General features: G+C 33.7%; 1 protein-coding gene across 1 annotated transcript in view; it reads right to left on the reverse strand.

Moving 5' to 3' along the window:
• Nucleotides 1–7,447: 7,447 nt before the first annotated feature.
• The window catches only part of LOC129235302 (hillarin-like), a 112,445-nt gene continuing 98,218 nt past the window's right edge, over nt 7,448–21,674 (reverse strand). Inside the window, exons 6-9 of the mRNA XM_054869031.1 lie at nt 20,361–20,443; nt 17,077–17,220; nt 11,485–11,853; nt 7,448–9,321 (exon numbers count right to left, since the gene is read on the reverse strand). Of these exons, the coding sequence (XP_054725006.1) occupies nt 8,559–9,321; nt 11,485–11,853; nt 17,077–17,220; nt 20,361–20,443 (1,359 nt within the window). The 3' untranslated portion in view covers nt 7,448–8,558. The remainder of the gene's footprint in view (nt 9,322–11,484; nt 11,854–17,076; nt 17,221–20,360; nt 20,444–21,674) is intronic.

A 21,674-nucleotide genomic window follows, 5' to 3' on the forward strand; every position in this document is an offset into this window, starting at 1 on the left:
CAAAATCAAGTCTCTCTTGACTTTGAAAAGGCTAAAAACATACTTAAGAAGTACTGCACAAAGTGAACGTTTGAGTGGTCTTGCACTGCTGAACTCAAGCAACGTCACCATTACTCCTGAAGAAGTTATAAATAAACTGATAAAAAACCAAAGAAAACTATATATATATATATAATAATAATAAAAGTGAAAAATATTGAAAAGACCACACCAAAAGCCCATAGATTTTCAACGCATCAAAACTAAAAAGCCAAGTAAATATAAAATAAGCAAACAAAGTTTTAAATATTAAACAAATTATATAAAAATAATGATGATAAAAAGGAAAATTGCAAATAGCTATTAAATAGGAAAAGATAAAGTATGAATCCAGAGCTCATCAGACGTGGAGGATTCATTAGTTATGGTCAAAAGCAGGGCTGTGGAGTCGGAGTCGGAGTCGGACTGATTTTGGCATAGAGGAGTTGGAGTCGGAGTCGGTAGAAAATATGCCGACTCCGACTCCGACTCCGGTCTACTTTTTTTTCTTTAATTTTCGCTGACTCTCCTGGCATTTTATGAAAAACTGACTACCAGTTGATTCGATTACATGCATAAAAGCCTACTAATAAGAAAACAACTGTCATTAATAACCAGCTGGCTTGATTGTTTATCGAATTTTTTGTAATAGCCACCTACGCTGTTCCCTAGTTTGCTTGTTTTTCAACATTCTTGAAATAATAGCAACTGTGAGCACGGTTTTCTTACCTAACATTTTATATTTTTTTAATCACTTTAAAACAACAATAATAAAATTTTTTAACATCACTTTAAAACAACAATAATGACATTTTTTTTACTTCGACCTCAGTTATAAAATTGTAAAAGGGATGTACCCCTTGAGCAAGTTGGAGCCCGTAGTTCGAGAGGTATCTTACGGTGTTCTGTAATTCAACTTGGTGTTGGCGTGCAAAGGCACAAATCTAAAAGACATGATGAAATATATCTGTCTTTTCAATCTAAGGACAACATCTACAAGCTTGATTCTCAACAAAAGTATGAAATAGAACAAATATCTTGGTTACAACACTCAAATAATTGCAGTTAATCTTAAAATCTTCATTTCAAGATTAATTCTAAAGCAGCCAGTAAAATTAAAATTAAAAATTGAGGGAATAATTATAGGAAAAAGAAAAGCTATTTGTACAAAGCTGTATATTGCCGCATTTTCTGTAAAATTTTCTCCAAGCGTACATGTACCCCATATTTTCCTTCAATACAAGTATAGTGCCCTACTTTCGTTGAAATTTTATAGTTGAAATATAATTTCAAATTTATTGGGGATTTTTTTTTTCAGAATTAAAGTATGTGTATTGTTTTTATAAACTCTGAAATATACTTGAAGTGTCACCCACCAGATGGATCTCGGCCGCAGCGGACCGCCCTCGCTCAAGAAAGGTTTTTTGACTTAGCAAAAAAAGCGTTTTTGAAAATTACACGATTTGATCAACATCTATTCGTTAAATATTAATGGGGAGCAAGTTAAATCTTTTCAATTTTTTTAACAATAGGATGATTATGTGATTTCAATTTTAAAATCGTAATTATTGGAACAATTTGATTTTCAAATTTAATTTCTGACGTTGTATGCTTCTTAATTTTACAAAAAAAATACAGCGCTTAAATTTCATAAGAAACAAATTAATATTTCAATCTCTGTATAGAGGTTTTCCTCCCTTCTCATGAGGGGGATAGGGGTTGAATTGAAAAATAAATAAATAAAAAAGCCGGAGTCGGAGTTGGAGTCGGAGTCGGGTGTTTCGAAACCCCGGAGTCGGAGTCGGCTATTTTCCTTCCGACTCCGCAGCCCTGGTCAAAAGACCAAAAATTTAACTATGAACTAAAAGAGAATGTTTAAGCTCCAGTACATGTATTATAGAGTAACGTTGGGCAAAAGCACCACTTGCTAAACTAAAAACAATAAACTAGAGCTCAAACCTAAAACTAAAAGCAGGGGGTTTCGCCTCGACTAATTAGGAAAACAAGTTCCGATAATTAGCCATCCACGGTCTTGGGCGGAACTTGTTTTCCTAATTAGTCGAGGCGAAACCCCCTGCTTTTAGTTTTAGGTTTGAGCTCTTGTTTAATGTTTATAGTTTAGCAAGTGGTGCATTTGCCCAATGTTACTCTATGTTGCATTTACCGGAGCTTCAACATTCTCTTTTAGTTCATAGTTAAATTTTTGGTCTTTTGACCATAACTAATGAATCCTCCACGGCTGATGAGCTCTGGATTCATACTTTATCTTTTCCTATTTATTAGCTATTTGCAATTTTCCTTTTTATCATCATTATTTTTATATAATTTGTTTAATATTTGAAATTTTGTTTGCTTATTTTATATATATATATATATATTGGCGGCTCATGCCTTGAAAAAGGGAGGGGGCCTGATCATCAGTCACTCGCATTCCTTCCACCCACCCACCACAGGTTTTTGAGAAAAAAAAACTTACGTTTTTTTTTTTTTTTTTTGTTAAATTAATGAAATTAAATTAATTTTAAACACAGGACAAGCTACAAAATACTTAAACTACTATGAGTAAATCAGGAAAGATATTAATCTCACGTTTATGTCCATGATTGCTTGCAGGTTGGTGCATTTTCACCCCCTGACTTTTACAAATAAAATTTAATTAGTCAGAGATGGGGAAAAGCTACAAATACATTACGAAAATTATCAATCTCACGTTTATATCCAGTACGCTTTCTGGCACTGCAGTACGCCTCCTTGCAGCAGAGGTAAGGGGCTGCAAGGGAGGTATTTTCACCGCCTTGCTTTTCAAAATAAATAAATAAATTTTAAAAAGCAATATTAATCTAATATTTTTAATAGTAATATTATTTTAAATCTTTTAAAAACAAAAAAAATTTGAATGTGTAAAATAAATTTTATTTTAAGCAAGACCAAATTACAAAAGTGCGATTATACTGTGATCAGAGAAGTGTGTAAAAATTATAAATTCATTAACTTTATCAACGTTGAAAATGCATTTCAGTATTCGCTTTAAAATAAATAAAATAAAAATAGGTAAACTAAATTGAAAAAAAAAAAAAATTAATTAATTAAATAAAATTTTTTAAAAGAAATTCCAAGCGATTTCCATGCGAGTGTACCCATCTGCATATGAATATGCCGGCGCCCATGGGCCAGATTCAGAATTTTTATGCAGACAAAGAAAAAAATATCGACCTTTTTATTTTCTTCAAATTATTGATAACTTGTCACATTTTCTTTAAAACTACATGAGCAGTATACTTTAAAATAAGTAATAATTTCTGTGTAACAACGGGAAGACATTTTTTGAATTAAAAAAAAACCTTGTAACTATCATACGTACATCCTACAACACAGCATACAACAGTGGCGGAACTAGAAAATGATTTTTCAGGGGGGAGGGGCACAATAGGAAAAAAATCTTATCAATTTGATTGATTTGATTTGCTCATCAATACTCTCAATTTTGAAACTTGTTTCAAAAACGCAATTTTAGACGGTCTTTGGTGATGTTAGGTGAAAGAACGGTACAAGGGACTCCCTCGGAAATTTATAGAAATTGAAGCTGTAAACAGCGGTTTATAGGCCATATTTATTGACGTTAGGGTAAGGGATTTCCCCGATCGTTTCCCCCCCCCCCTTTTTTTTGAAAGGTATATAGAAATCCAGTACTCCTCCCTCTTCCAATTTTTCAAAATTGCAGTTTCAAAAACGCAATTGTAGACAAACTTTGAAGATTTTTACGGGAAGGAGTTCTGCAGCTTTCCCCTGGAATTTTTTCAAAATTGAAACCCTTAAAAACTTAAGCATAATATTCTATGATATTATAAGGAGGAGTTCAGAGACTATCCCAGTTAAATATTTTTAAAAAACCTATTTTTTCACGATATTAAAAAAAGGTAGTTCGGGGGTATTTGCCCGCATATTTTCTGAAAATTAAGTCTTAAAAACGCGATTGTAGAACCATGTTTGGTAACATTAGGGACAGCAATCTTTCGAAATTGAAGCTCCAAAAACGCAATTTTAAGCAATTTTTGAACATAGTTTTAAGCGATGTTGTAAGAAAAACGTAGATTTTCCCTGGAAAATTTGCGAAGTTGAAGATCTGGAAATGAAAGTTGAGATGTTTCGTAATGTTTTTGGCAGAAGGGGGGGGGGTGATATTCGGAGGAGAGACACTTATTTTCAGACGAACTTGGAAAAAGAAGGAAGAAATAGGACGGGGGTTGGGGGGGGGGGATAACTAGCTGACCAATTAGCTGTAACTATTGAAAATTTTTCATTCAAGGATATCTTTTTAAAAGAAAAGTCAAGAAAGGAAAAAAAAAACGGTCTAATCTTGTTCAAATGAAGGCATCTTCTTTTAACTGTATGTTGTTTATTTTACAAAACGGTAACGGTATTGGCGATATCCTGCTGTAAATATTGAGGTTCAATGCGTTGGTGTTGAGGGGGGGGGGGAAAGATAATCCAAGGCAGCGTATCTAATTCACACCTCATTAATTTTACACTTTTTTAACAGATTATCCGCGGATTATAAGCAAGAAAATACGGTACATTTTTTTTTTTTTTTTTTTCAAATTTTAAGCATGTACGCATAAAAAAAAGGGAAAATAAATAAAAGATTATAAATTATTGTCTGAAAAAAGTGAGAGGGCCCGGTCCCCCTCTGGCCCCTCCCACGAGCCGTCACTGATATATATATATATATATATATATATATATATATATATATATTTTATTCTATGAATTTTTATACACCTGTAAAAGAAGACTGGCAATTGTAAATTTGTAAAGTTTAATACAGAAAGTAAGATTTTACTTCTGTGAATAGGTGCTCTTGTACAGTAAATACAACTTATAAAATCACTGGTTAATAAATTTCTTCAAGAACTGAATTTTTGGAATAGTAAAACATGTTGAAAACATTCGTTAATTAAATCATTATCACCTTTTTATAAAATCAAGCTTTTGGAGAGCATATCGTCGCTAAAAAGACGACTGTGCGTACATTTATTTTTTTTAATTCAACAGACTTTCCTTAAATTCTTAGCATGGGCATCACCGTGTTGGTACTGCTAGTGAAACGATAAATATTAAACGTAAAACTGTTACACGAGAAGGGGAGAAAAGAACTTAAGAAAAGTGTTTCCAAACGACCTTGGAACAAACTATTTTGTTGTTTACTTAACAAAGGTAAAAGAAAATTTTTTCCCTGCTTAATCAAATAATATTTCTTTGAGCTGTCGATGTTCGATTAAGCGGGGCCGACAGTACCCAAAATACTAGTCGTGGTTCATATGCTTCTGGAGAGCTCAAAAAAGTCAAGGAAATCACACACAAAACTATTAAAAAGTCAGAAAAAACTAAATTTTTCCCTTCACTTGGAAATGTTGGGAAAGTTTTCTGTGTTCAGTCGATTTTACTCCTACTTACAACTGTCACTTTCCCAAAAATCGGAGCAAAACAAAAATAATGTAAGAAAAACGACACTTCAAAAAAAGAAATAGTATGTTGAACTGATTAATAAATATCGTATGAACATGACATTTTCGTAGCGTTTTGGCTCTTTTTGTCAGTTTTCGTCTACACAGAAAACTAGGCTTCGCTAATTTTGGAGCATTGCAAGCGATTGTGTAGCGATATTTTAGCATCTACTTCTGTTTTTTTTTTCTTTTTCGTATTTCCTAAATTGTACGTAGTACAAAGCCTACTGAGCTAAAATACGATGGTATTTTTCGTTTATCGTGAGCGTCTTGATTTTTTTAGGGCCCCTACCCCCTTACCCCGAAAATGAAAACGTGTTTAATATGGAAACGTGTTGTTCCATTTGGAATTTGCCCAGTGAAATTTTTAACTGCAAAATATTCGTTCCTTTTTACTGAGTAGGGTGAAGTAACGATATTTCGTCTCCATAAGTTTCTCTGACACTAGTTGTTGCCACAGGTGATATTTTTTTCTGGTTGCATTCAAGAACACTAATTATTTGTGGAAGTTTCATGAGTCTAGTCCGCTGCATTGCCATTTGGGATTCCCCCCCCCCCCCGATTTTTGAAAACTTAACGTGGTGCTATTATTCATTATTATATCATTTATTATTATCATTATTATAGCTTATTATATCATTGCCACCCAAAAAGGGGCAAAAGACCCCTTTAGAAATACCCGAATGCAACCAAAAGGGGAGGTGCACAACTAGACGCCGCTAGGACTCTACGTACCAAATTTCAATTTTCTAGGATTTACCGTTCTTGAGTTATGCGACATACATACGCACATACAGACATGAGTACATACAGACATCACGAGAAAATTCGTTGTAATTAACTCGGGAATCGTCATTATGGATATTTCGCGTGTCTATACGTTCTTAGGCACCTAGCCACTTGTGGTCGAGTCGAAAAAGAAACTCAATAATCAATCGGGGGTGAGTGAAATGGAAATTAAGGTCGATTTTTGAGTGAAATTTTTTTCGCGAATACAATGCTTCCTTTTTTGTAAAAAGTAAAAAAGACCTATAGGTATCGCTGCAAAAGTACATTACTTTAAACTAAAATGCTAAAAGTTATTTTTATTGGGTACGCAGACGACTTTGTATTCCAAATAGATAAAAATACTAACCAACCAAAGCAGTTCCATGGTTTTGGAAAAGAAAAACTGAAGATGAGTTTTCCACAACAATTTTGGCCATAATTGAAATAAATAAGAGAGGATAGCCAAGAAAAGGTTTCCTCAAACCTTATTCCTTCATTTTACGTCACCAAGGAATGGAATTGCTTTACTCGATATTTCGAGCGGAGTTTTGTTCGTATTTCATGCTGATCAACTGGCTATGTAAAGGTAAGAATATTTACTCTTATAACTTAAAAATAAAATTGCATTATTGTATGATGCGTATGGCCGCAAAAGTAGGGGTACACCCCCTGGACCTACCAAAGTACTGCTCGGGGGAGGGGGACGCATTTGCACAAACTGGAGGTACCTTCTTTCATGCAGTTACACGTTTCATGAGCTCAGGCACTTAACATTAAGTTTTAGATTCTTACAATATATATTTCAATAATCTGCGACGGAACTTTTCGATTCCAAAAGATATGTTGCCTGGGTAGATGTTTCTTAAATTGTGTTTTTATACTAGGCAATTGCGGTTAGTAGGGAATAAAAACAAAACCATATTTTTGAATTTTTATATGACAGTCAGTGCCGTGTGCTGCCACGCATAGCCGAAACCCGGGGGTATAATACTGACCCCACACTAAACATCTGCCAGAGAACATTCCCCGGTTTGCTGTTCTTTTTCTTGGGTTCATTCTTTTTCTTTGAGAAGTAGTTGCTCCGGGACTTTTCCAGTAAGTTTTTAATTTCATAGCTTGAATTTTTGCAATATGAACAAAGAAGTGAATACAAAGAATTAGTTTTAATTTCTTTATTACTGATTCTTTAGTTACACACTATTAAATTGATCCCATAACCTAAAAATTATGGAAAAATATATATAAGTTCAGTAGATACAAAACTTTTATATAATTTTAAGCATATAGTTATAAAAGTTTATACATTAAAATGATAAAGTCTGAAATGCATGTTATACTTCTCAAAAATATGAAATCCAGCATAGAGTGTGAAGCTAGATCATAGTTAGATGAAGCACTTTATTTATTTTTTTGAACTGAATATTTGTTTTTAAACATTCTCAGCTCATGTATATTGTTTGCGCAACCAAAGCCTGGTTGAAGAACGCACTAACAGTAATTGTGCAGTTTTCATCAACTGAAATTATTATTTATAAAGCTTTATTTACACGTCATATTTATTAATCGATATAGATCATTAAGAACAATGACATTAAGATTAATATCAGTTAGACAACACAAAATATAGATTTCTGATTTAGTAATAATTTGCGTGAGTAACGTAGAAAGAAAGCATTTTCTTTCTTTAACCAAACTATGAAAAATAGTTCAATAATTTATTGTGTTGAATAGAAAAAATTATTTAAAAAATATCAACCTAAAAAAAATCAATTCATGGATTTGTATAGAAAAGCAAAGTAAGCCAGTGAAACATTAAAAAAAAAATAAAAAACTGCTTTCAAAACTGCAAAACAAAAGAGGCCAATGTTCAGTTTTTTAATATGTTCTGAATACTGCTTAAAGCTCTTACTTTTATTACTATATACATTTTTTAAATACTCAAATGTAAGAAGACTAGAGTCTTGAATATTTAATCCTTATTGGAGCTTAAACTATTTTACTGAGAGTTATTTCTTTTTGATTAAATTGCTTTTATACTCTTTTTCCAAAAGCTCTCGGCTTTCCCCACTTTCATGTTTGAGAGAAATGTCAAACAAACGATTTTGAAGCAATTTCGCATACTTAGGCTCACATCAGCAACTTTCTTGAAGAGTCTTTAACAGCTTGGCCTCATCTAAGTGCTAAGTCGTCAGCAATGGGAGTCGCACGCGCGTGCCTAGGAAAGTTGTTTGAGGTACATGAGAAATTAGTGAAATAATGAGCAATGCCTCAGTGGAATTCTGAAAATGACTTATTGGATGAGTAGACGTTTATCAGATATTTACAGCAATGGGTCAAAAGATTTTTGTCGCCATTGTCGAGGTCACCGTTCATTTCTCTTGTGTAGATATCCATACCGTACTGACCGTCTTCGGTAAAATTCAAGCAGAAAGTGACCAAATCTCCTTCTACCGACTGTGTTGCATTTTTAGATAGCTTCTTTTCCTCGACTCCATTTTTGTGAAGCGTTGCCATGAAGTCAGTCAGCGGTCTAGACATTCGGAACTGGATTTCCAACACCCTGGGTGCGAAGATGAGTGCGTCTTCGTGGGTAATGGGCACAAGTCCGAAAAGTCTCGTTGCCTTCATGGGTCCCCATTCCCCACTTGCGCAATCGGGGAGAGGCACCATGACGGTTTGGAGGTCTTCGCAGACGATCTTGAACTTGCAAACGCTTTTGAACTTCATGGGTTCGCCAGTGAGGTATTCCCGGGGTGTGACAGCGTTTGCAAAGATGTCCAAGAGGAGGGATCCACTGCATGGCGCGTGGACCCTGAAGGCGACGACATTGCCCACGACAGACTGCATGACGAACCTTTTCAGACTCACTGCCTCATAAGTGTCCACATCTGTGTCGTAGAATTTGAGGTTGTAATGGAATATGAGGCTGGATGACATGCGAGAAGGCATCGAAATACGCACAGTAGCCGCTCCTGTGCTGTCTGTGTATAGGACTGCTTTGGTTTCTTCGTCTGGGAAGTAGAGGCCATACCTGAGGAAAGAGGACACAGAGCTTAAAAATCAGCAGAAATAGATACTTAGTAAAAAATCTTACAAACGATTTGATTCAATGCAGTTTATACAGTTGAACTTTGTCAAAACGAACTCAAAGGGACCTTCAAAATTAATTCGTCTTAACGGTAATTTGTCTTGTCCGAAAAACAATGAGACGTGGATCGCAAATGTAGTTGGCCTCAGCATTTATTCGTTTTAAGTGTTCTAACCAACAAAGTTCGACTCTAACACAACACATTTACGATTTCCTTCCAACATTATTTTTATCGTAAAAATTAGCGCATATCTGAAATTGTTAAGTGAGTATGATTTTTGAAGAGCCGGTTCAAGGGGGGGGGGGGGCGATCAGTACCTCCGTTTAGGGCCCTCAGGTTTTAAGGAAAGGGAAAATTTACAACCACTTAATATCGTATAAAAAAGATCCCTGTTTTCTGGTGTAAAGTAATTATAATTATTTGCAAAATTTAGTCTATAGTAGAAAACTGTTTTGCCCAAACAGTTGTCCTTTCTTGTTCGCCAGGGCTATTTCACTTGATGTCATGTATGGACATCTTAGATTTTTTCGCTTTTGCTTACTTTTTTTTCCTTTTGACCTTAATTTCAGTATAGTAACTAACAATCTGTATGAATTATATATTGTTTGGCCGAAATGATTTTTACAAGATGTTTTGATTCAAAGATCTAAGTAATGTCACAATCTTATTTCTTTCCTTTTAAATTTAAATATAAGTGACGTTGATCTAATGCAGAACCTTCTTAATCCGACGATTATTTTTGTAGCAATTAAACAATTATACAAACAGTTGTTTACAGAGTCGCAAGAATAATTCTTTTATCGCACGAACAGCTTCTTTTTGCATTTCATTACCAGAAAAAGTAGGGTAGTAGAGGGAGATTAAAGGTTGTGTTTGGTATCGCGGTAAAATCTCCCGAAGATGTAACTTTCTTCCTTGAGTATTCATTGACTGTGTTAACCCGGTTTATTATTTATGTCAACCTGAGTTGTACGAAACATTTCTCGCTAAATCAGCGATTAATAGCATTCTAATCCCCTTGAATTTGAGGCGCGACGGAATGTCACGTGACAATCAAACGGAAACCTGTTTCTTGTTGGCGGCGTAAATAGTAACCTTAAACTGTCTCTACTAAATTTCCGCTCAACGATTTTATTAAGGTATTTGAAAAACCTCGTTTTCTATTATAAGAACAAGCAAAGTTGAGCTTTATCACAATTGGTAAATATTGAATTCATTAATATCGTACTTAATGTATACAGCTCACTTTGGGTTCTTTTACGAAACGTTTTGTCCCAAACTTGGAGTATACATGAGCAATCAACTGATTCTGGTGGAACGAAACAATTTATAAATACATTGAAATCAATTGAATCGGTTATTTCAGAAAGGGCATAAGTCACATTTTTTTTTTTCAAAATTGAGTTAGTTATGGTTTTCCCATATTTGTATGAAGAGACATCGACTAGTGTAGCAGGGAAGTCAACCCTTGTACAAAAAAGCCCTTTATTTAGGGATCATTGGGGTAAATTTCATTAGTTTTTTTTTCATTAGTTCATTTTTGAATGAAATAATCACTTTTTATTGATTCCTGAAAGATTGCATTAGTTGGACTTATGCCCTTTCTGAAATAATCGATTAAATTAAGATCGAACGCGATTTCTTGCCAGTTCTTAAACAAAAGTTTTTGTACTATCTTAAAACCTAATCGTCGCGTCGTTCAAGAAGTAAAGTTATTTCATTAAAGCAATTTTTTCAGAGTTCTGAAGTAATAATCCATTGTTTCTTTATCCACACTGTCTATTAAGATTTATTATTGGTAGCTTTTAAGTAAAAAAGAATGAATTTGAAGCATTCAGAACAAAACACATTAAAATGGGGTGCGTTTAGTACCTTTTTTGAGTCACGAAACGGACCTGTTGCTCGTTCGCTCTGGCTCAAGAGAAACTTCTCACAAGTTTATTTAAGTAGAGAAACTTCAAAACTTCTAGGAATTTAGCTCAAACTAAAACCTTTCGTTCACAATACTAATTTTTAAGACAAATTTTGAATCCGAAACTGATTCTTTTTTTTTTTTTCTAAATTCTAAAAATTGTTTTCCTAGATGAGAAAAGTTTACAGTTTACCTGAAAAACAAGGATCGCACAAAAGGTAATTCTTCGAACTCCGGCAAGGAGATCGGAGTTTTGAGGAGCTGCCATTCAGGCTGCAGAGGGAGAAACTCGTAGATGAACTCCTTGGGATCAGTGAGGAAGTAATGATCATCGTACTCGTAGCGCAAACTGTCCGATTTTCCGCGGCTGCCCGGTTTTGGAACTTCTTTGGCGTTCACCAGATGCCTTGCACCCCAGTTGCATTGGACAAACCTCCAAGCTCCTGCCACATATACGGCATTCCACGAGTTGCGGAATCGGGTGTCTTCGAATTTCACACCAGGTTGATAACCGGCACTTTTCGAATAACCTTTAATGACAACACAGTGAAGCCCGGCGTAACTGAAAAATGGAAAATGTACTGTTAGTTTCGAGTGGATGTGATAACAGTTGGAATTCGAAATAAATACAGAGCTTTTTATGAACATAAAAAAAAAAAACTTGGTTCCATAAATCCTTCTTAGTCTTTAGCGCATGCGAGACAAAAGGCAGAAATGATTGCATTCTATTTACCTTGTGTCATCCGTCATCCACTTATTGATGCTTGTAAACTGGATAACACAAGTTCGAATTCGTTTCATTTTCAATCTTGAATCTACTTTTAAATCTTGCAAATCTCAGCGTTTTCTGGCAAGATGAATGTTATAATGTTATATCCATGATTTTTTCTTAAAATCTCCTTTTACTTCCTCCGCTTCCCCTATACTACGTCCTCCGTCTCAAAATAGTTGCTACATTTAGGTCGAACATTCTGTCCCAAATTAGTTGCTGCGCTTGAATACTTTTGTACTAAAAGTGATGTACGCGATATTGTTTTTACCAAATAAAGTAATATATGGTCGCCACTTTTGACGACTGGAACTTGAATTTTTGGTAGCCATTTTCAATAAAATGGTCACTTGTGATAACCGCTGATCTAGCGTTTTAAATATCATTCTTTAAAAATCGACGGAAAGTACATGCATGTTAATTAAGATGTCGAAATTAAGGTTCCCAGATGACAGTCTTGAATGCGAAACTTTTTGGAAGATTGGCGGAAATATAAAAAATTTTTATGCATTACAGGATAACTTTTGATGAAAACGAGTATCTGTTAGGAAATTCGACCAAGTAGCGAAGTTTGATTTCCTTTCTAGATTTTTCTGCAACAAGCTACTATTTAGTTTTTCTTAATATATGTAAAAAAATTTTGTTTCCGTATATTTCACTACTCACTTTGTTTAATTGTTAATATCAGTTTCTCATTTTGACTCCCCAAACTTATAATTAGCTAAATTTTACACTTTTTAAAACTGCTTAATAGGCATACATACCTCAATTCAAATAAAATATATATGAAGGATCAGGGGCGTCCATTCCCTCAAAAGAGATTGCGCACCCTTTCTAAGGCAACGGAGCAACCCCCAAGAACGAAACCCCTAAAATATTTTAGTCCCCTCTAGTGATGTAAAATACCCGGGTATTTATTTTTAGGGGTAAATACCCAGGGTATATACCTGGGTAAATACCCAAAATGGGTATTTACCCGGGTATTTATTTCAAAAATTTATATTCAACTAAAATACTTTTCTGTATGTATTCTACTATATATATACAGTGGCTCCCAAAAGTCTTCGTACACCTACGACTTTCAACGAAATAGGCCCCAAATCATTGGTTAGAATCAATATTTCTGGATAGGAATTTAATTATAAAATCTATGATGAATGTTTAACAAAATTGCATGAAAAGTTTTTTAAAAATATTAAAACTTATTTTTTTTAAAAGCAAAAACCGAAAGGTGCCGGAAATTTTATCTCACAAAAGTCTTCGTACACTTTATAAAATGTCTATATATTATTGAATAATCTAACTTTTGATTAAGTTATTAATTAGTAGAATATCATACAGTATTCATAACACCTTCTAAACGTCCGGAAATAGATTTCATTCTTTTTCTTTATTTTTTTAGCGTAATTTCTGAGTAAGTGTTCTACCACACTTCGAGTATTACTATTTCTAGCTCTATTTTCATTTTAAAGCCCTATTTTCGTAATCTAGCCTCCAAATATCTTTAAATACGTTACATTAAGTTACAATCTGGAGATTGAGGGGGTATTTTCTAAACTTTAGGACAATTTTCGAGGCACTAGACGCAAACGTTGAAAACCGTGTGCTTCTTATCGTTATCTTGATAAAAAACAAAGTTGTTTCCAATAACCAAATTTTCGGCTAAGAGTTCAAAATTGGTTTTTAAAATATTTAAAGAAACAGCATGATTCATTATTTCATCAAAAAATTACAAACTACCAAGTCCTGATGCTGATATGCACCCTCACACTAAAACACCTTCACCGTCCTGATTAACTGATCCAACTAAGTTCTTAAGATTAAGTTCCTAATTTTTTCTTCTACTTACAGTTATACAACAATTTAACCAAAAATGTTGAATAAATTTTTATCTGTAAGTAAGACATGATTCTAAACTGTTTTTAGCTTATTTATCATTGATTTTGGGACGAAAAGCGTAAGCTTTCTGTTTTTCGCACGACCAAGAAAATTTCTGCGGGAAGAGGTCGTATTTAATCCAACTAATCAAAGAACTTGGCGAAAAATTTTAGGTGAAAATTAAATGTAAAATGTTTCATTTAACTCTGCAGAAACTTTTACAGTACTCAAATGTGTATTTTTCATAAATTTTTTAACTTGAAATCTACGATCATGTTTTTCAACTTTGCCGGTTGACCTTTTCTTCCCTTGTTTTCGGTTCGATTCCTTCCTTTAAAGCATTTTATCAAGCACTTTACTATACAAACAAATAAATTAAATAATTTAGAGACATTTCAAACCAATTTAACTCTACTGTAGGGAAAAAAATCAAATTTTGAATGGCGTATGCGGTTTTTTACGAATACCAGCCATTTTACCGTAATAAGCAATATATTAAGGAATAAATAAACAAAAAAATAAAGCCAAATGACTTATAAGGGTCTACACAATGCAAAAATATTAATAAAACGGCATATGATAATTTTAATCATGAATTTATTCGAAAATATTTGAGTGTACGATGACTTTTGTGGCGCTTTATTTCTCTGTCTCTTCGTTTTCTGATCCATTTCAAAAAGAAGATCCGTGAATATTTTGAAAAAAACCAATGGGTTGTATTTAGAATGACATAGGAATGATGTGAAAAAATATTGGACTTTATATTCGAATTCAGTTTTGAGTTATTTTGATTTTACTAAAAAATTTCAAAGTGTACGAACACTTTTGGGAGCCACTGTAACTAACCATATACAAAACAATAAATTTTGCCCAAAAATTGTATTTTGATCACATATTTAAAGAATTATTGTGTGAAACAACTTAGCAATCTAATATGATATTCACATTAAATGTATGTGCCTACTCAATGTTGATAGCCAAATTTCAGATATAAAAAGCCATTCTACAAAAAGTAAAAATCTTAACATGTTACAAAAAAAAAGCAAACATCCCATTTAAGTTTTAGAATAGTTCATTCTAAATTCTGACAGTTTTTTTTTTTTTTGGTAATATTTCATTAAGCTTTTAACTAAAAAAAATTATAATACATAAATTTTTAACCTTTCGTTTTTCGGTTTATGTTTTAAAAAGAAAATCATCACCTTTTGATACTACCCAAAACGTTTTTGCAAAATGCGCAATTACCCTGCCTTCGGATGAATACCCAAAAAAAATACTATTTACCTTCCCACCCTACATCACTAATGTGTGTATTAAAAATAGTTTGAATAAATATTCATCATGAAGTACCGGGGAGCAAATGCAAATGAGCAAGGCAACAGAAAACAATTTTTTTTTTCTGCTTATTAATGTGAAAACCGTTTCTATATTTGCCACATCATCACTTAAACAGCAAATAAATAAATAAATAACATCATAGTAAGATAAATAAATACCTTTGTGCTGAATAGTAAAGTCAGACCAAACAACGTAAGTAGAAGCACAAATTTGTAAATTACAACAGACACGTGTTTCGGCGTTACAGGGAACACCTTTTTCAATGCAAAAATAATGAGCTTATGGATAAAAAGACATCCGACAAAAGCTTTTGTCGGATGTCTTTTTATCCATAAGCTCATTATTTTTGCATTGAAAAAGGTGTTCCCTGTAACGCCGAAACACGTGTCTGTTGTAATTTACAAATTTGTGCTTCTACTTACGTTGTTTGGTCTGACTTTAACATCATAGTGTCTTGATAACTTCTCAGTTTATTCTTTCAAACATCCCTCACGCTTCCCTTTTTTTTCATTTTGGATATAACTAACCTAGATTGTGATTTTGAAATTCTGAAGATCATCATTGAATTGCTTATACTTCTCCAATTATGACATTGAAAAGAAAGATACTTCGTTTCACGATGTGCTTCTTTCATAATTTCATCAAGTCTTTTAATGAAAAATATTATAAACTATGTAATACATATGTATGTATCAGTTTTACCAATTATTTCATATTTAGATTTAAAAAAAAATCCCATTCACTTTTTGCATTTTTTTTTTGTAAAATACCCAGTTTTTGGGTATTTACCTAGGCCTTGGGTAAATACCCGGGTAAATACCCAAAAAATATTTACCTACCCGCTGGGTATTTACCCGATCCACATCACTAGTCCCCTCAAAACATCATCCTAAAAATTTCAATGACGCAGTATGCTCCATGACCCCATCTCATGGGTATGTCTGCATATGTTGTATTTTTTGTCCCTAAGATTCCTTAGAACTAAAATATAATTTGTTTATTTTTATGACACGAAAACTGCGAAAAATGAATTTAGACTCACGCTGTTATTTTCAAATCATACAATGGCAACACTGAGATGACGTTGTTGAAAACTAAAAAAAAACTTTAAGAAAACAGTGGAAGTTATATGCAAAGGTTTGTTAATCAATAAATTGGACGAATATATTTATTAGCTTAGCTCACCATCACCAATATCTGATCCACATTCTGTGATATCTTCATTGCGTAATCCAAAGCTCGTCTCCCTTTGGGTTCATATCAGAAAATAATTCTTCGACAAAACTTAATGCTATTCGTTTAAATTAATTCGTGCCTCTTAGAGACGATGCTGATATAGTGATCTTAAACTTAACCAAAAAATATTTTTCATAAATCTAAAATTTAATCTTTTAAATGCATCCGCATTTGTTCAGCCCTCACTATTCATTAATTTCTACTCTCTCTTATTCAGCTCCAAGAGTTCAAGGATGTACACACACAGAGGCGTGCACGGGGGGGGGGGGGGAGAAGGGACACCTGTTGGCCCAGGCCCGAGCCTGAGGAGGGGGGAGACCGAGGTTTTTAAATATAGGATGAAATACATGTAGAGACGCAGGGGTAAACAATATGGAGGGGGGCCCAATAAAAGTCATGTGATGGGCCCCAAAGTTTCTGTCACACACACACACAATGTAATAAAGGCAAAAATTAAAATTTCCAGTCGTGATTTAAATGTTATTCGTGTCCGGAAGGTCAAGTTTATGTAATTTTTTACAACTAAGGAAAATAAGTATTAGTGTTGTGAAAATTGAAAGTCACCTGCAAAGTCGCTTGAAAAGGACGTGGTAGCTTTCAGTTCCATGCTTGATGCCTCTCAGAATCCCCATCGGCGTGTCTGCATTCACGTTTTCATCAAACGTCATGGTATTCAGATTCTTCACCGTAATCCATCGGAAAATGGCTCTGAAAGAACGGGATAGAAAAACTTTCAATTAGAATCAGTTTAGTTCTTAGAACAAAGACTTTTTTTCAACAGCAAATTCTCGCTTCCTCTGCTTTGAAATCCGAATGTTCAAAATAAAAATTCATGAAGAGGAAAGTAATTTCTGCAAGATGCTTAAACTGGTTTTATTCATATTGTTTTCATGTTAATAGTTCAATATGCAAGGCGCCCCCCCCCCCCCGCCAGGGCAATGGCGTAAACCCCTCAAACTTTACGGAGACCCCCCCCCCCCGGCTCCAAGAACAATGAACAGTACAGATCCTTCTCAATGGTACAGATAGAGAGCTAAGTTCTATAACTGTAGTTGCAACTGCTGGTGGTGGGAAGAAGGTGACAGTTACAGAGCACTAATGAGTTTATTTTCAGCTCAATTTATTTACATTTTTTTTTTCAAAAACGATGAGATGGAATTGCCCAAAAAATGACGTTTAAAACGAGGTCTCTATTCAACCTAAGACTTTAAAATCGACGAAGTTTAACGTTTTTAATAGCTATCTATAGGGAACAGTAATTTTTTGACTATACATAATAGGGTGGAACGAAAAAAACAAAGTTTTTATTTTCGAATCGTAATAGTGCGGAAAAGTTGCGATTGGTGAAGACTTACAAAACAAAACAAAGATTTTTAAAATCGGATAATATCTTCCGATCCCGCAACGAGCCTGAATATTTGAAAAAATGGAAAATTTCGTGTTTTCTTAGTGATTTTTCAAAAATTTTGTTTTATGTTTCTTTTTAAGGCTCTAAGACGGAAAAGTTACGATTGGTGAAACCTTCAGAAATAAAAAAAAAAATTTGAAATCGAATAATACCTTCTGATCCAGAACCAAGCATAAAAAATCGAAAAAGTTGAGAATTTCAGGATTTTTCCGAATTTTTAACATTTTTTGATCAATGTACTTTTTCAGGCTACAGAACGGAGAAGTTACGTTTAGTAAAGACTTCAAAGCGAAAAAAAAAATATCTTTTTGAAATAAAACAATATCTTCTGATCGCGCAACGAACCTACATGTTCGAAAAAATGTAAACTTTAAGCCCTTTTTCAGCTTTTTTTTTTCTTTTAGTTTAACGATCCTCATAAGTTCGGTATGAAATACTAATGGAAGAAAGGTTGTTTATAAAACAAATGTGATATTTTAGTACTAGAGCCTGCCTGTAAATTGTCCACATGGCCCTTTAATCCCGCGATACTCATTTGTTTATGCCGCTTAGTACAGTGTATGCATCTAATACGCCCCATTAGCGAAATAAAGAACCGCAAAAATTTCACAGACGGTGCCATTCATGTTTACAGAACAACTCAAATCTGTCGATACTTACCTGACAATCTAAAACAAGTAATTTACCCTGTCATTGAAAGAAACTCTTTCTTTGCGCATCCCGAAAACTAATTAATGGCAATGGTGTTTGATGAAAGGAGGCACATAAGAGAACTTTAAAAGCGTCTTAAAAGCCAGAGAATCTGTTTCTAAAGGCAAAAGCATTAGAAACTTTGTCATTCCATCTCTAAATTTCGAAGCAGAAGGTTACACAGAGATTATTAATTGGAACACGACAAAGCTATCTTCTCCACCTTTTCTTTGAAAAGTTCCTAACAAAGACATTGAAAATCTTATTGCAACAGGCACTATACCCGACTGGGATATGAAACTATTCCCCTGCCATACGCAAGATGTCGAAAGATGTGTGAAGCTAGTGACGGAGGCTTCAGTCAAAGTGTGTGGATTTAAATCAAGAGATGGCTACTTAAGAGCAACATTGAAATCCAGATCAATTATGCCCGAATTTTCCAAAAAATCTGATTATAAATTAGCTTCAACAACTAACACTTAAAACAATAAGACTTGTATACTGGATTGTAAATTTGGTAAATATTTTATAACGTTCTATTATTTGAAAATGTTTCATTGTTGTAAAGAATGGTAGTTTTGCATAGTCAAGAAATAAATTAATGTTTATGTGTAATATAGGGTTTTTAAAAAGGCTTTTCCCTGTAACACCGGGGAAAAAAAACAACAAGAACAATTTTATTTTTAATCACTAAGAAAAGATGAAATTCTCCCTTTTTTTACTTTTCATGCTTGTTCCTGGATCAGAAGGTATTATTTGATTTCAATATGTTTTTTTTAATTTCTGAAGGCTTCACCAATCGTAACTTTTCCGTCTTAGAGCATTAAAAAGAAACGTTGGAGAAAATTTTTTTAAAAATCTCTAAGAACACATGAAATTTTCCATTTTTTCAAATTTTTAGGCTCGTTGCGGGATCGGAAGATATTATCCGATTTTAAAAATTTTTGTTTTGTTTTGTAAGTCTTCACCAATCGCAACTTTTCTGCACTATTACAATTCGAAAATAAAAACTTTGTTTTTTTCGTTCCACCCTAATACATAACCGTTCTGTCGTCCAAAGCAGTTCTTACAGACGAATTCCACTTGTACGAGTATTTAGAATTTCTCTCATCGATATGAAATTAACGACAGTAAAACCCCTCTTTCGCGGACACTAACGGTACAAACATTTTTGTCCGTAGTAGAGGGGTATCTGTAGGAGAGGATCTAATCCAAGAGATCCTAAGAGAAGGATCTCATTTAAGAGAGAGAATTCTAACTCGGAGACATTCTTTTTGTATTTATAAAAAAAGAACAATTTTTGGCTTTTGAAGTGCTTTGTTTTGGCAGAAAAATAATCATGAAAGTGGATGGTAGGTGTTATTTAGATGGGTTATGTCTAACACCATGTCACTAAGGGAATTTTATTGTGGGCTTGAAATAAATACATCTTTCTAAATAATGAAAAATAGCTTTTTGTAAAGAATTTCTTTTTACATATTTTCTCCATTCTTTTTCTGATTAAGAAAATGTAGCGACGAATTTCTCAAGTGAATTGAGTTGATGATGCCCCCCCCCCCTCCTGTTTAGGCGCCTAGATAGATTAATAGTTAATAGAATATGGTAGTGCTAGTTCAAGTTTCATTCTAATGCAAGCAAGTGCTGCAGAATAGTGTGAGATTTCTGTAGAGAGACATCGCACAAGACAACACTTTATCACAGAATGAATAATTAAAGATCGAGAATGATATTGCGCAGGAAAATTTCTTACCTCGCTTTTTCTACGTCTGTAATGCAACTTCCAATCAATTGCCGTACTAAGTCCGTAAATGTTTGCTGATCGCTTTGGGCTACCTGTATAAAAATAAATGGTTTTTATCAACTTATGGAAGTGTGGGGCAAAGTGAAGTGGTTCAGATGACTGAGTTTTTTTAAAGTGAACAAATCGGAAATTTGTTTTGAAAATTACAGTACATAAAGAAAGAACATTGTATTTTATAATAAAACTTACGTTGAAACAGTATTTTTTATTTTTGGCAGTAAATTTGAGCTTTTAAAAAAAAGTGGAAATTTTTCACTTCTTTTTTTATGGGGCAAAGTGAAAAATAAAATATTTTTCTAATGAAATATTTTTTATTCGATTATAAGACATATTTTTGGTCAAAAGAATCGGTTAATAAGAGGTGGAATGAATAAAAGAAAGGGTAATGAAACAATAAATGAATAACTAAATGAATAAATCAATTAATATATGAAAAAAAAATTAATGAGTGAGTAAAAGAACAAATAAATAAGAAAATATGTGAATAAATGATTAAATATAAGTGAATTATTAAATGAGGGAATATAAATGAATTCATTAATAAATGAAAACGTAAGTGATTTATATTAAATGATTGAGTGAGAAAATGAAACAAACTATTTTACTTTGCCCCATCCACTTTGCACCGAATGTACTTGACTAATTGTACAATTTATTTAAAAAACAAATGAACTTGGTATTAACTAAATTGATACTGCATTGAATACTAGAAGGTCTCAATTAATATTTAAAATGCTGACAACTAGAACTTTATTATTTTGTAGTAAAAATAATAATTTTTGACTTACAACAAAATATTACACTCCTGTTTGTGAAAATTGCAACACCACGAAGGACTTACACGAGTGAGCTGAAAATTACAGGAAATGTAAAGTAGGGCATGATATGCAAATGATTAGAATTGCAGACCGGTAGCGCATGCGTATGCTGAGCAGCGCCCTCTGAACGGCGGATCGAACCGAATATAAATAGACTGCTGTAGCGAGGCGTGTATGATTATCGGTGGTTATATGCTAAAGTAAACGTTAACTGTAACTTTACTATGCCTCTTCGACGAAAGAAAGCGAAATTTGAGCAAATTTCGGAGTTTGAACGGGGTAGAACCGTCGGCCTTCGTGAAACTGGATTGTCTAATTGTGCAGTAGCCGCTCGTGTGTAGCGTAACAGCAGCGCAATCATGTGTGTTTGGAAGCAGTGGACGGACGAGGGTCGGACAGCTCGGAAATTCGGGAGTGGATCCCGAAATGTGACGTCAGCTCGCAA

Source organism: Uloborus diversus, chromosome 2 (genome assembly GCF_026930045.1).
Source record: "Uloborus diversus isolate 005 chromosome 2, Udiv.v.3.1, whole genome shotgun sequence".
NCBI lineage: Eukaryota > Metazoa > Arthropoda > Arachnida > Araneae > Uloboridae > Uloborus > Uloborus diversus.